Source organism: Pantherophis guttatus, chromosome 2 (genome assembly GCF_059756535.1).
Source record: "Pantherophis guttatus breed Tessera chromosome 2, ASM5975653v1, whole genome shotgun sequence".
Lineage (NCBI taxonomy): Eukaryota > Metazoa > Chordata > Lepidosauria > Squamata > Colubridae > Pantherophis > Pantherophis guttatus.
Window position 1 is genome coordinate 181,048,798 of NC_142064.1, and position 16,353 is coordinate 181,065,150.

The following is a 16,353-nucleotide window of genomic DNA, read 5'->3' on the forward strand; positions in this document are numbered from 1 at the left end:
CCTGTTGGTGTACCACCAATCTAACTAATGTTGCCAAATGTAGCTGATTGAAGGAAATGATAATTCAAATGTAATGCAATAGCTGTCATGTATTAGACCAGACCTTTTCAATTTAAGTTTCCGCGGTCATTTGTGTGAAAATGGGAAGGTGGCAAGCCTGCCACGATGTTAACTTTAGAGAAGCACTTGTTAACAATAAAGCCAGTAGGATTGAGGGATCATTTTTTTCCCCTTCTTTGGAGTAGTTCCAACCTTTCCTTTCCTTTTTGACACACTGTTGTCACTATATCATTTGGGTTCTTGTCTCTTTTCTTTGTGCCATGTTATCTTGCATAATCATTGACCCACTCATTTCTGTCTTCTGCTACATTAAGCCCATTGCCTTCTGCAATATCTTTAAGAGAGTTTCTTTTCTGTTGATTAGACAATCAAGGTCAAAAGTGAGTACATATCAAGATATCAAAATTAGATATGAAATATCCAGTAGGAAAAGAATAAAGCTATCTCCTTATTTCAAGTATGCGTGTGTGCGCGTATGTGTATCTGAATGTGTGTGTTTGTCTCTGTATGAATAGGTCAGTGTATGCACAGCTACACCCACGCAGTTTTTCCATTCCTTAATTTTTGTTCTTTAAATCATGTTGAGTATGTCATTGCATTATTACTTTGTATTATACATACCCCACAATTGGAGGGATGCGGGGCATGCATGGGAGCTTCTAGATTAGAAATCCTGACATTATTTTTCATTAGATTCTTTTCCAAGAATCTATTTCTTATTCTTCACAAACTACAGGCATTTTATGGCTTCATGCCTTTTTGAATCTATAGATTGCTGTACTGTAAATGGAGTTGTCACAATAACAGGTGATCTTATTAGGTCTGCAAAGTAGTTGAAATATTACACGTATCAGCAGGGAAAATATCATCTGCTTCAGGTCATTTATAGCTTTCTGTAAAACAAAGTGTTTTACGTGAGCCTGTATAAAATGAAAAGGGTGAATGTTGATAAATTAGCCACAGTAAGAAGCAGCATCTGTAGAATTAAACTTCTATAGATTGTGATTTAGAATGCTCGGATGGGGCTCCATGTTTCTTTGACCTTTGCAAACAATGGCATCTGCCATTGATTTTCATTAAATACCTGGGTAAGTATCACCCTTTATTTTTCCCACTTTAAAACTGCTAAAAATGTTTTAGCCTTAAGAACAATAGCTTGATCTTGCATTTGAGATAACAGGACCGATGTGCTCATTGTTTCTATTCGCTGTAAGTCTGGAAGCAATTTTCCATGTTCTGCATGTAATAGAGATATGAGATGGTAACAGAGCAAGAATTAGACACATGCTCTGCAGGCAAGTATCATATTTTTCGGACTATAAGAAGCACCTGACTATAAGAAGCACCTAAATTTAGAAGAGGAAAACAACAAAAAAAAGTTTTTGGCCTACCTTTTTTCAGGCCTTTTCCATACGTTTTCCAGCCTGTTTCCGGTGCTGATTTTGGCCCATTTTTGAGGCTTTTTCTGGCTCATTTTGGGAGCTTTTTAAAGCCTGTTTCTAGGCTTTTCTTGGCTCATTTTCGAAGCTTTTTGCAGCCGATTTTCAGGTCTTTTTTTTGGCCTGTTTTCAAGGCTTTTGGGGGTCATTTTTGAGGCTTTTTTGGGCCATTTTTGAGGCTTTTTTGGGCCATTTTTCCCCAAAAAGCAGGCTGAAAAAATCCTCAAAAACAGGCCCAAAAGCCTTAAAAACGGACCCAAAAGCCTTAAAAATAGGTCAAAAAAAGCCCCCAAAATAGGCCAAAAAAGCCCCCAAAATGGGTCAAAAAGCCTCGATAACAGGCTGAAAAAAGCCTTGAAAATGGGCTAAAAAAAGGCCTGAAAACAGGGCGTGCGGAGCCCCAAAAAATGACTGGTTGAGTGGGTGGGGTTTCTTCAGCAATATTCAGTCTATAAGACACACAGACATTTTCACCCCCTTTTGGCAGACAAAAAAGTGTGTCTTATAGTCCGAAAAATACGGTAGTTTCAGAGAAGCTTCATCTCTCTTTTATATACCTTTCTGGCCAACCAGAAGTACATACAAGTAGTTTTCATTTAGTGACCACAACTGAGACTGACAATTGGGTCATTTCACTTATCAAGAGGTTGCTAATGAAACTGTGACTGCTTATGATCTTTCCTTTGTTTTACAAACTATGAAAATTGTCACTGGAACGATTGCTCACAAAGTTACTTGTTGCATCACTGCTATAACTGCAAACAGTGGCTAAACAGAGTAGTTACTAAACAGGGACTATCAATATATATACTTTTTAAACATAGTTCTCTACTATTTCTTGGTAGGATAATGAGTGAATTTGGGGAGAAAATAGACATGTAAGGAAAAGAAGAAAGTTAAAGAAATAAGAATAAAAATGATATAATTAAAAGAAGAAAACATATGAGTCCTGAATAAAAATATATAAAATAATTTTCCTAGAAAATGAATATAAGGAGAACATAATGCAATATGATATTAAACCGAATATAAAAAAATAAAAATGAAAAGAAGTACCACAGAAGTGGGAAGTATGTAAAAGGATATTTGATGACACAAAAGAGGTGTGACATCATATAAGACAAGAGTGTCAAACTGGATTTCTTCAAGGGCCAGATCAGCATTGTAGTTCTCCTCCATCGGTCGGCCGGGGAGTGGGGGGAGAGAGATGGAATGGACAGAGTGCTGCAGGAGGCCATCCAGACTGAAAATGAGGCACGGGGGGAAGGGGGTGTCCTGTTTGGGATGCCAGAGGCCTCACGGGCCAGTCCTATACTATTTCGAGGTCATCGCTGCAGGTCAGATTTAAGTACCCCGTGGGCCAGATCCAGCCAGTGGGCCTTGAGTTTGGCACCCCTGATATAAGAGAACGATGACTAAGAATGAGAGAAAAGTATGCATACCGAACAGAAAAGACAATTGCAAAGATAATCAGGAATGATTAAGATTAAAAGGTTTGTTACAAGAAAAGAATGGTTGTCAAAATAAGTGAAAATGGCTGAATATAAAAGGATCCTTTTGCCCACTTTATTATATGGAAATGAGAGTTTGGAATATCAAGAGAAGTTCGAATGCAGTGAGAATGGAATATTTAATATTTAAACATTGTAAAATAGAAAACTATAAGGGTGTTCATGAATTGGTGATTAAGGAATGTTGATTGACTTTCTGAATTACTACCATGTGTCCTACAAAGGTTTCCCCTTGAAGATTGTTCAGAAGTTATAGGTAACACAGGGAATGGTAGCAAGATTATTACTTTAACCATTCTTTAGTTATCTTTTTACATGGTTTTAGGGTTTTTATTACTTTCTAATGGATTATAACCTGCAATAAGTTATGATAAACAGATTTCATAAATAAATCAAGTGAACAAATGAAAGCCCATTTTCAAAGAGCATTGCCTATATTCCATTGTAGTTCTTCAAAGTGAGCTTCTTCTTTTTGAATTTTCCTCAAGTGGAACCTTCCTTTTCTCCAGTTTGCACACAAAGTGCTTATTATCCAAAAGCCAAAGGCAACTACATGCGCACTACCCTCACATTAACTAAATTTTGGCTAGCATTATATGCCATAAGGTGTATCAATTTATAATTTGCACTTAATCACATTTGCACTATTCAAGCTCACATTGATTGGGATCTATCTGTACTCACAACCAAATCAAGGCCCGCTTGATTTCATAATCAACCTGTGAAAGTCAAAGATTCATTACATTATAGCTTGAAGAATATGGAAGATTATACTAATAGATTGGGTATTTTTCTCCATTTCTTGTATATCTGTGGAATGTAGAAATGTGCTGAGCATGATCAAAACTAGCACCACCTCCAGATACCTATACAGGTTTCTGGTATAAGGCCACATTGTGATAATTTGTTCAGACTATTACATACCAAGCAGTGGTGGGTTACCCCCGGTTTGGACCAGTTCGCAAGAACTGGTAGTAAAACTGGTGGGAAGCTCTGCCCACTGACCCGGACGTCATCAAAGTTGATCTGCACATGTGCGGGCACGATGCACATTGCACAGGCATGATGTGAACTGGTAGTAAAGGTAAGAAGAACCCACCCCTGATACCAAGGCACACTTTCCTATCAGGTTTAGATATACATTAAACCTGTAGTGCTTTGAGTACAATGTAGACATTTGAATTAAAAATGGATATGGTATATTTAAATTACATAAATAAAGTTGAATTTTTGTATGGAAGTTTATGGAGAAAAATGTTTTATAATCTCTTTCACTCTCTCTTTTAGTTTTTATAAGTCTAACTATGTGCAAAGATTCCACTATTCAAGACCAACCAGAAAAGGATCAGTTGACCCTGAAAATGAATTTGCTGTAAGTATCTTTTTATGTTTTGAACACAGCCATGTTATCTGTCACTCAGATGTGACACATGGCATTGCTCAGGCGATAATACATACTTTATTAGTAGGCAGAAGAGGTGCAAAATGTCACAGAAACATCATTGGGCTGGACAAGCAGGGTGTAAAATTACTCTGAGTTTCAGCTGCTATCAACCAAATGATTTCTGTCAGGGCTGCCTCTCAGGAATTTCAAGATGCCATATATTTGGGATACAGTTACATAATAAGTCTGATGGAATCACAAATGGTAGGTCGGTTATCAAACAACATTTTTAAAAACATTTCAGATCATCCTAGTTTCAATCAAGATATCAGTGTTCTTTGCCATTCCATTTCCTCACTATTTGAGTCTTGTCCCTTCCCTCCCACTGGGGTTTTTTTGTGTGTGTTTTCTTTATGGTTGGGGAACACAGTATTGCAGACTGTATTAAAGTATTCCAGTTTGTAAGCGAAATGGTGAAATCATCTCCCCACCCCCCTCTTAAATAATATTGATGCCAGGAAAAGATATCCCTGTCATTTAAATTATATTTCCAGTAAGCTCTTAACTTTCTAACAATATGATTTAACTGTTGTAATATTTCTTCTGTTCTGGATCTTTTAATAGTCTATGTGGATTGAGAGAACATCCTTTACTACAGCTTATAAACTCCCTGGAATCTTGCGTTGGTTTGAGGTTGTCTCCATGTCACAGGTGTGTATTAGAATTTTGATAAGTATTATACATAGTTTAACCTTCAGAAATAGAAAGAAAGAACCAATGCTATTTTATGAGGAAAACAAAACAAAGTATTATGTTATCAGGGAATCTATTTTCCCACTAAACAATATGGTTCTATATGCATTTGATTTTTTGAGATTGGGGTATTTAAATGAAATGTTAACACATTTCATAATGAATGAAAGATTCTCTCAGATTCCAATGCAGCCAAGCAAAGCCATAATAGCAATAGCAATAAGACTTATATACTGCTTCACAGTCTTTTACAGCCCTCTCTTGGTGGCTTACAGAGTCCGCATATTGTCCCCAACAATCTGGGTCCTCATTTTACTGACCTCGGAAGGATGGAAAGCCAGTGAGACTCGAACTGCCACCTGCTGGCAGCTGGCAGTCAGCAAAAAATAGCCTGCAATACTGCATTCTAATCATTGCGCCACTATGGCTCTTAAAGTTGCAGGTGACACTGACGATGATCTTGTCCCCTCCTCCATAGACTACAATTAGCCCCTTGGAGAATGCCATTGAAACAATGTCCATGACAAATGAGAAGATTCTGGCGATGATCAATCAGTACCAAAGTGATGAGAATCTTCCCATTAACCCTCTGTCCATGCTTCTGAATGGAATTGTTGATCCAGCAGTCATGGGAGGGTTTACTAAGTACGAAAAGGTAAGGAGTTTAGTTATTATATTTAAAATGAAATGCTTCTCCAATATATTAGATCTTCAGCACAACCCATGAATGTCACGTTCAGATGAAAAACTGAGTAACTTCCTTTCTGCTTGCAGGCTTTCTTCACAGATGAGTATGCTAGGGATCACCCAGAGGATCAGGAGAAACTAAACCGACTCAAAGACCTGATTGCTTGGCAGGTATTGAAATGCTGGACACAATTCTCTGATTTTCTGAATAAATATTATTAATTTCTCCACTTTCTTTTGCTGATTGATCTCATTTCCAGAGGGGAAGCATGTCAATATATAATGCATGCACATTTTCCTTCTATTTTCCTTTGTTTGCTTGTTTGTTTGTTTCTTTGAAGAAGAATACTTGTCTGAAATGTGACTGGAAATATCACATAAAAGTATGTTGTAAAAGTTTTTCATCCACATTTAATGAACCTCCTTTCCTGAACAAAAACATCAGGAATCCCTTGATGATTTAGTTGAATATCTACTCTCTAGAAATGCTTATGCAATGTTAAGAAGGGGGGGGAAAAAAACCCTGACATCACAGTATTTCTGTTGCTTTCAGATAAAGAGGAACCAAGTGAAAATACTGATTTTTGCATAGATTTTGAATGATGTTTAATTCTCTGCTATTAACAGTTTCACCAGGCTCGGGTAAAAAAGCAACCTATTAACACTCTGAACTCCTGAAAATATCACTTCTATTTTTATGTTCTTGCTAAAATACCAAATGTAGCAACTATATGAAGGATGTATCATAATGGTAATGTTTTTTTACCCCAGAGACTAATCTATTTTTTGCTTCTAGTTTGTTTCTGGATAAGTCACCCACCATTGTCAGTATCTTCCTTCTTCTATTGACATTTGAATCAGTAGAAATAGCTACTGTTTGCTGTGGAAATAGCGACTAAAAATATATGCAAACAAATGTTTAATCTTGGTGTTATGAAATAAATCCTTCATTTTCGTGTTTGCATATATTTTATATTAACTCCATGGTTGTTTTCATAAACACCCCCATATCTTTGGTGCATAATAGCACCATGGTCTTCTGTGACATCTTCACACCCCATGTCTAGATTGCATTCAGAAGACATTTCTATTAATGGTGGTGTTCAATGTAATTTAGAATACTAGAAAGTTAGAACTTCAAATTGCTTTAATAATTCTGAGTCATTATTAAAGGTTACCTAGTGGAAACAGTGAACCTCTAATCACGAAAATAAATTGTCCATTAATGTAGTCCCATTTTTCATGTACCAAAAGAGGAATTACATGAGAAACATGAAAAGTCACTGTCTTTATGGACAGAACAGGTGAAGTACTATACTGGGGAAAACTTCAGCACTGTACCAGTTCCTTGAAAAGCAGGAGACAAAGCAATTCATAAGTATTGGAAGGGATAAATTAGCACAGATGGAGATTCTCTGGCTTTCATAAAATCTGTATAATGTGTAACCTCCTCACAATTTGATGTCGCAAAATGGCGTGCTTCAAAATGATGAGAATTGCTGATTTTTGACAACTGACAAGAACTCTAAGCTCTTGTGAACTGTGTGTAGGCTTGAGGCCATAGACTGTTACCCATGAGTTTAGAGGACATATCTATCATCCTGATTGCTGATTGAATGATTACCAATATGCTCCATCAAGTTGGTGTTGACTCTTAACAGTAACACAGATAAACTTGTCTCCAATCTGACTCTTCAAGTCTTCCAAAGGTGCATCCATCTCTGCTCTAATCACGTCCTAGATGATGGAAATCTACTCCTTCCTCCCAACTCCTTCCTCCTTCTTCCAGCACATGGATTTCTCAAGAGAACTGGTCATTACATACTATGTCCAAAATGTGAAAAATCTGGTTATTTTGTGCCTGGTTATTTTGTACCTCACATGACAACTCTGGATTGATTCATTGTATAATTTCTTTGTTTTCTTAGTTACCTATAGTATTCTCAAGAGTCATCTCTACACCAGAGTTCAAAAGTGCTAATGCTCTTTCTAGCTTGTTTGTTCAAAGCACAATTTTTACTTCCCTAGAGTGCCACAGGGAAAACCATTGCCTGCACAGTTCAAATGTTTGTCGGCATAGATCCATCATGGCATCTGAATACTTTTCCAACTCTTTCACTGCTATTCTGTCAACTGAGAATATAGCAGCATATTTCATGACTGCTGTTTCCTTTATGTATTGTTGTTAGCTGATTCCAAAAGGCAGAAATTATTCCCCGCTTGAATTTACATTATATATTCTAAGGTTGTTTGCTGTACCTGCTATTATTTATTTAGTCTTATTTATATTGAATCTTAATCCCATTTCTTCTCATTACTCCTTGACTTACATTACGAGAGATTGCAGATCATTTGCATTTTCAACTATCAGAGTTAGTATCATCAGCATGGTGTAGATTATTGATGTTTCTTCCTCCAACTTTAAAAGCCTATTTATCTTCTTGCAGTCCAGCCTCTCTCAATTCAACATATAAGACACTGAATAAATAAGGGAAGAGTGTTGTTTTGTCCTTCAATCTGAAGTCAGTCTGTCCAGCTCTAATCTAGCCATATCATAAAAAATATTATTATTTTGGAAGATTCTCAGATTTTTATCTGTGACAAACTGAATGGTATCTGACATGAGGACCATTATCTATCACTATATTACCAATCACTTATTATAATTAATGTGAGGATTTGGTAAAATACAGGAAAGATACCATTAATCTTCTTCCACACCATAGTCACTAAAGAGATCATCTGTCTCCAACATCTTCCTATACTGCTGCTACTCACTATAGGTGCTTGGTAGCATACCTGGGATGATCTTCAGGCCTTGAATGACCTTTCTGGAAGTAGATACTGTATTCTTGGCATACATTCCTAGTGTTCTTTGCTGATCCTTCCCAGGAAGACACCACACATACACACCAGTGGTGGGTTTCAAAAAATTTTACTACTGGTTTTGTGGGTGTGGCTAGGTGGATGTGGCATGGCTTGGTGGGTGTGGCTTGGCTTGGTGGGTATGGCGGGAAGGATACTGTAAAATTTCCATTCCCACCCCACTCCAGGGGAAGGATACTGTAAAATCTCCATTCCCTCCCCAATCCGGGGAAAGGTTATTAAAAAATCTCCATTTCTCCCGATCAGCTAGAGCCTTGGTGGTGCAGCGGACTAAGTGCTGTTATGTAGCACTTAGCTGCCAGCTGCCTGCAATTAGTGCGAGTTCAAATCTCACCAGGCTCAAGTTTGACTCAGCCTTCCATCCTTCCGAGGTAGGTAAATTGAGGACCCGGATTGTGGGGGCAATAAGCTGACTTTGTAGAAACACCGCTTATGGGGGGGGGGCAAAAGCCCTAATAAGCAGGTATATACAAAAGAATGAAGACTATTGCTATAAGTGCATTGTAAGCCGCCCTGAGTTTTTGGAGGAGGGCGGCATATAAATTGAACTAATAAATAAATAAATAAACTTGGGAGGCAGAGAATAGATGGGCAGGGGGCCAGTCAGAATTTTTACTACCAGTTCTCCGAATTACTCAAAATTTCCGCTACCAGTTCTCGAGAATTGGTCAGAATCTGCTGAAACCCACCTCTGATACACACATCACAATGAGGAAACAACCATGCTACTGTGGTTGAAATTTCAGCTGAATTGGCTTTACATTTAAACTTACTAATGATTTGATCACTTAGCAAAATACTTACAATGTCATCTTTGCAACACAGTGAAAATGTCCACTATGTACCCATGGTTGAGTAAATTATAGTACATTTCACCAATCTTACTAATCTGTTCAGGTGTAGATCCTGAAAAAATGATGTATTTTCTGACACTCTTCATCTTAAGAATATATGAAGTATCATAAATTATCCATCCATTTATACCTTTATTGCATATCATTATGCACAGGAAACAAAAAAAGTGCAATTATATTTTTCCAGGAAGGTTGTACTTTACCATTCTGTAATTATTTTCTTGAAATTCATAGTAAGATATATTGCTACCTCTTTGAAAGGAAAGAAGAAAATGTCAGCTGGCAAATATATTACAAATCACATTTTGTAACTGCAGTCAGTTCAACATGTTCTGGAGACATGGAGAATATGAAATAGCATGACTGAAATTTTTCTTATTGTTTTTTAGGTTCCATTTCTTGGAGCTGGAATTAAGATTCATGAAAGAAGAGTATCCGATAGCCTTCGTCCTTTCCATGAACGTATGGAGGAATGTTTCAGGCACTTAAAGGTTAAAGTAGAAAAACAATATGGAATCAGAGAATTGGTAAGATTTGTTCTTTTAATTTTATAATTTTTTAAATTATATTTTATCTTAACAAGAGAAAAAAAAATCATGAAATTTGCCCTGTGATGTAATAGCATACAACTGTTTATTTGTGATTTAAATATCACTTTATTTCTTGTTTCAAACAATAGACCAGGGGTGTCAAACTCAAGACCTGTGGGCTAGCCCACGGGGTGCTTAAATCTGGCATGTGGAGCCAGTCTGGAAATATCAAGGGACCAACCTGCAATGCCTCTGCCAGCCAAAACAGACTGCGGAGGCCGCATGAGGCCCCCCACAGTCCATTTTTGGCCTCCACGGCCTTCTGCAGCACTCTGCCAGCCTAAAAACAGTATGCATGGAGCCCCCTTTTTGGCCATCAGAGTGCTGCAGGAAGCTGAAAATGGACCATGTGGGGGCCTTGTGGGGCCTCCGCAGACTGTTTTGGCTGGCAGAGGCATTGCAGGTTGGTCCCTTGATATTTCCAGACTGGCAGGAAGTATCCGTCCCATCTCCCCCCCCCACTTCTGCCCCCCCACTGATCTGCCCTCAAAGAAATCCAGTTTGACACCCCTGCAATAAACTTTGTCTCATATATTGCTAAGAAACTTCCATAACTGTTGAAATGTTCCCCATTTTATTAGGAGGGCAGAAACAAACCTTATAAACTCATTCTCTTAAACCATTAGCCTAATTTTAATGGCTAACAGTTTTGAATAAGAATGAATAACCAGGAATACTCCACTCTTTTTTTTCCCCTGAAGAATTCCAACTGTTTGGTGAATCTATTTCTGAAACAACATATAATTTACTATAATAAAATATAAATATGAGTTGATCTTAAAATAGCAGTATGCAAAATCTGCAGAGTAGAATTAGCAACCCTGTGATTGTCACAGTTCTTGGAGCACATCTAGGTAAATAACTAAGTAATCAGGTGAAGTGTTTGACCTCACCCAAAATAGGAAGAAAGGTGGTATAGGAAGGCTTACAGGCTTCAGGATATGAAGATTGAAGAAATGTTCCTAGTTAGTGAACCTTAAACCTCCTTTGTGAGGGAAAACATAGACCTAACTTCTAACAAATGCAAATTATAGACCATTATGTGTACACATTGTATTAAATTAGCTTTCTCTCAGTTCTGTAGCTTAGGTTCTTATTTGTTATGAAAAACAAATAATTTACTAAGCACGTAATTGGGTTGTCTATGCTGAACAGACTATTTCCTTTTCAGTTCAGTTGAAATGCATATATGTCATCTTTGACTATGAACTGGAATAGAGATGTCTTAAATTGGAGGTTGGCAATTGTGTTAGGTCCAAGGCATCATAGAGTGGCCAAATGCCTCCTAGTCTACCTAAAATCTTGCCATGTTGTTAAATCTTGTGAGGCATTTGCAATCTCATATATCAAATTTTTGTATGGGAACAGGAAATTACATAAAAAATTCAAATTCAGAAGTAGATCTTTACAAGAATTTTGAATTCTTGCACAAAATTTCATGGCTGTTAACAATTTAGACTTATTTCAGCCCTTCTGTATGATTTTAATGTGACTATGGTCAGTTACATTATAGAGGCTCTTTTTGATAGTATCAGATGCTATCTAGCACTTTACACACCCCTAAAACGTGGTATAAATGAATCATAAGGGGATGAATATATCATACTGGAAAATTAATTTAATCTGGTCAGCCATAAACTATGGGAACATATCCAGAGTCTGATAGTGTGTTACAGTTTGATTAAAGGCCAAGCAGATAGAGACCAGCAGAAAGATTTCAGTATTGTAACATGAAGAATACATGGCTACTGTGTCTTTTTGAAATATATAGAAGTCATTTCAATTTAAGTACTTCTTAGACTCTATCTTGGACTAAAATTTTCTATCTGTTATCATAGTATACGAATGAAAAATCATCACTTTTAGACAGATAGGAAAAAATAAATGATCTCACTCTGGAAGAAGTTTCTCATAAATTAATAAGCTCAGGGGATGACAGTATTTAATGCATCAGCCGGTGCATATGAAAACCACTTAATATGACCAGTCAAATTCCTCTGGTTTTATCATTTTTCTTGGAGTCTCTGGTGTATGCCCTTCCCTGTGAAAGGCAGCTGTATTGATTTTGTCTTCATCCTGTATTTGGGATTCAAAGATTCAGAAGCAATTCCCACTGCAAATAAAATCTACAATGTATTTAAAAATAATGTTGGAAACTCTAAATGACTTTTCTGCATTTCTTGCCAGGACTGAGTGCAATGAGTCGAAGTGAGAATAGAGTCTGAAGTAGGAGATTATAGGCCAATTTTCATATGCACTTTGTAATAACCCTGCAATATTTTAAGCCTAAATTTTTAGGTTTTAAAATAAGGAAGTGGCAGATTTTCCAACATACAGAGGGGGGGAGGGGGAGGGACATTGAGAGAGAAAGACATTGAAGAGAGGCATTAGGCTTATGTCCATTAACATGTAAGAAAGCAGAACTTCTGGAAATAAAATGGTCGATCTATGCTCAAATTGTAATTCAGTGATGGCTTCCTTCTTTTTTTAAAAAAAAAATGAGAACCATTATATTATATATGTAGCATGTTGAAAAAGAAAAATACTGAGTAACTCTGGAAACTTAATTTTATATCAACATCCGGCACAAGTTGTGCTAGCCACATTTTTTCAACCTAATGATCTAATCTAATGATTAGAACGATGGAAAAATGTCTCAGCAAACATTAAATTATTTACAGTACAAGTTTGTTATATAAACTTCTATTTGCCTAATTCACTGTTCAGAAATAACAGGATTAATTTAGAGCATTTCATTATGAAACAACAGTTTAGGGATGTCTTAGATTATTTTAATAATACAGAATTAGCTTGGTTCCCATGTTGTTCAGCAAATGATTTCTGTTATGTTCTGTGAACACATGTATGCTTAACTTGCACTGCTGTGTCTCAGATTTTTTTAAAACTATTCTTATCACACACAAATGCACATGTGCGCACATGCATGCACACACAAACACACACACTCCTTCCAATTTTCCAAAACGGGGGGGGGAACAACTTATATCAATGATTCCCTTTACACCATCATACAGAAACATCTGCTTATTACTTGGGAAGGACAGGATAGGTGGACAAAATTGTCAAATCCAGTCTAAATATTTGGCTGACTGGGCAACCAACCATAACAAATTAAAATAAGAAAATAATAAATAAAGAAGTGTACACAATAAAGTACTTTGGAATACTTAGGAAGTTGTGGCTATAAGAGCCTTTGGGGAACTTAGTGGTTGTGCATGAGTTGTACATTTTCCTGGAGCAGAAGTCATTGCACTGACATACTCAAGCCCTGGTCACCTCATGGTTGGACTATTACAATGTGCTCTACATGGGAATATCCTTGAAGAGTAAGAGGAAGCTTTAGCTGGTAAGAATGCAGCCACGTGTCAGCTCTTAAGGCCCCTGAGATGGCCTTTGTTACATCATTGTTCTGTCGCACTGATTGCCAGTTTGCTTCTGGGTCCAATTTAAAGATTATCATCTTTAAAGCCCTTCATGGCAAGGGTCCATGTTACCTGAGAAACAGTCTCCCCTCCCCCAGTGGGATTAACTCATCCCCTATGCCATCAGAACAGGCATGCTGTGGACCCTATTGGTCAAGGAATTTTAGCCATTAGGTGAAGAGCCTTTTTTGCCATGGCGCCTGCTCTCTAGAACATCAAGACCCATGAGGTGACATCTGTACTTACCCATTTGACTTTCCAACTGGCCTGGGGCCCCAATGGGTAAATGGCATCCTGTTTAATAGATTAGACAGACCCCACCACTTCCTTATGCACACTTTACTCCCTTTCACTCCATCTCAGTCAATTGAATTTTAACTGAATTTTAAATTTGTGGTCTTTATTTATTGTTTTAATGTTTTATATGGTATTTTTATTGAATGAATGTAAGCGACCTACTTGTTTTGGCAAGATGGATAGCCTAGAAGTTTAATAACTAACTAAATAAAATATATATGTTGTAGATAAGACATGGTACAATTGCTGAAGTTTTAATGCCATTCCTTTCAGTTTTGGACAGATTGGAAAAAGATGAAATGAAATATAATAGGCTGCATGATAAGAAAAATAACATAGTTTGATTAAAATGGAAATGTAATGCTTAATGCATATTTGAAGTTTGAATACTGATATGAGGTGTTTTTCTTCTTCCTTTTTTTCTTTGTTCTTTTTTTGTTCTTTTCTTTCTTTTGCTATTCTTTTTTTCTTCCTCTCTACTTTTACTCTCTCTCTTTTCTCCCTTTCTGTTTCCTTTCTTACTTTTTACTTCCATTCCTTTTAAATTTGATTATATAAATATACATATACTAATATGGTCATGAAATAAGATTATAAATGATTGAATGAGAATATGATTTTTTAAAATATTTTGAATACTTAAATGAATTTTTGAGTTTTAAAATAAATATGAAGAGAGATTATTTTAAAGGAATTTATAATTCAGGAGAAAATATGTGAGAAGATATTTGTTAAAATATATGTTGAGTTAAAAATTGTGGGAGAATGTGTTGAAAAAACAATTTATGTAATATGCTGTGAATTAGTAAAATTAAACAGCTAAAATAATAGATGTAGGCGTGGAGGAAAGCATGCTGGTAATACCAGCCAAACAAGATATGGAGATTTGGAGGAGAATATGCTGGAAATCAGCCAAAATAAAACATGCTGGAAATCAGCCAAATAACAGTGGGAGGTTTGGAGGAGATTATGCTGGAAATCAGCCAAAACACAATAAGCTGGAAATCAGCCAAACAACAGGAGGAGATATGGAGGAGGATATGGATTTTGAGATAAATCTGTGTAATATGAAATATGTAAAATTAAAGGTAAATTGATAAAGTTTAAGATTTAAAGATTTGATGAAGATGTCTAGAGATTAAGAAATATGGATAGAACTTTGATTTATAAATTGAAATAAAAAATAGAGCTGTAGTCAATTTGAAACTAAGATGTGTGGTGATAAAATTGTAAGGTAAATAATCAGACCAAGAGGTTAGAATATTTTTTTTAAAAAAAATAATAATAATGCTTTGATATTGATGTTAAAAGGTGTAATGAAGGGAGCTTGGGAAAGAACCAGATATAATTGAATTTATAAATGGGCATAATAATGAATTAAGCTTCTATGTGGAAATTAAATTGGTGGTGATATAATAGAATGGCTCTGATCAAGATACTAGAATTTATGTTAAAAAAAATTGTTTATGTTTTGATTTTTAATTTTAAAATATGTAATGGAAAATTGTGAATGGAGCTTTTTAAAATTTAAGCGATTGTACCTATCTATGATTGGATTGAGACTTCGTTCTTGAAAGAGATATATTTTATGTTTTAAGTAGGAAAAAAATAAAAAAAAATACTTTGCAAAAAAAAAAAGACATGGTACAGTTGCTGAAGTTTTAATGCCATTTCTTTCATCTAAAAAAAAAATCTAAAAAAACTGTGAGAATAATACTTGGAGAGGACTCTCTTTCAATTTGAGTCAAATGACAAACAATTTGACAATAATAGAGAAAAATGGAAACAGAAGAAGAAAATTTAAAACATACTTGAATGAAACAAAAAAAAAGGGTTTTGTTTTATTTTGGTTTTTATAGGAGAAAAAAAAAATCTTCCTGGAAATTGGATGGCAGATTTTGGCCACACGTTATAGAGGTCAAAACTAAGGTCAAAGAAAAGCAAAATAAAAGTCAATGTATTTATTCCTGCAAAGAAAGCTGTAGAAAATAGCCCAATGCTATTGCATTTCTCCCCGACCCCCAGCCAGCCAGTGAAAAGCAATAATCAGTTTTGCTGTACTCAAACTTTTTCATGTTGCTTTTTTTTCTCTCTAAGCCGGATTTTGATGACAGGCGGTTAGGCCGACCGAAATCTATGCTGAGATCGTATCGTCAGATGTCCATTATTTCAATGTCCTCCATGAATTCTGACTGCGGTACACCAAACAAGATTGCTGCAGAAAGGTTAGTTATGAGCCAGTTTCCTGGCATGAGTTTTCTACAAGATACAGACCAGGAGGGAACAGAACATATTACATTAAGAAAACACACCATGGACTGAACAGAGATACTAAACATCTAATCTTATTTGGTCTACAATAAAAACTATTACAAAAGCGAATGCTGCTTTTAAAATTAGCAGTGGTGCGCCGACAGCACTAAAGCTTGAAACTGCATTGAGGATTTAT

General features: G+C 36.2%; 1 protein-coding gene across 1 annotated transcript in view; it reads left to right on the top strand.

Annotated features, from left to right (window-relative positions):
- The window catches only part of DOCK2 (dedicator of cytokinesis 2), a 306,359-nt gene that overhangs the window by 278,253 nt on the left and 11,753 nt on the right, over positions 1-16,353 (top strand). The window contains exons 43-48 of the mRNA XM_034406030.3: positions 4,298-4,382; positions 5,019-5,105; positions 5,626-5,802; positions 5,922-6,005; positions 9,964-10,101; positions 16,002-16,129. Of these exons, the coding sequence (XP_034261921.2) occupies positions 4,298-4,382; positions 5,019-5,105; positions 5,626-5,802; positions 5,922-6,005; positions 9,964-10,101; positions 16,002-16,129 (699 nt within the window). The remainder of the gene's footprint in view (positions 1-4,297; positions 4,383-5,018; positions 5,106-5,625; positions 5,803-5,921; positions 6,006-9,963; positions 10,102-16,001; positions 16,130-16,353) is intronic.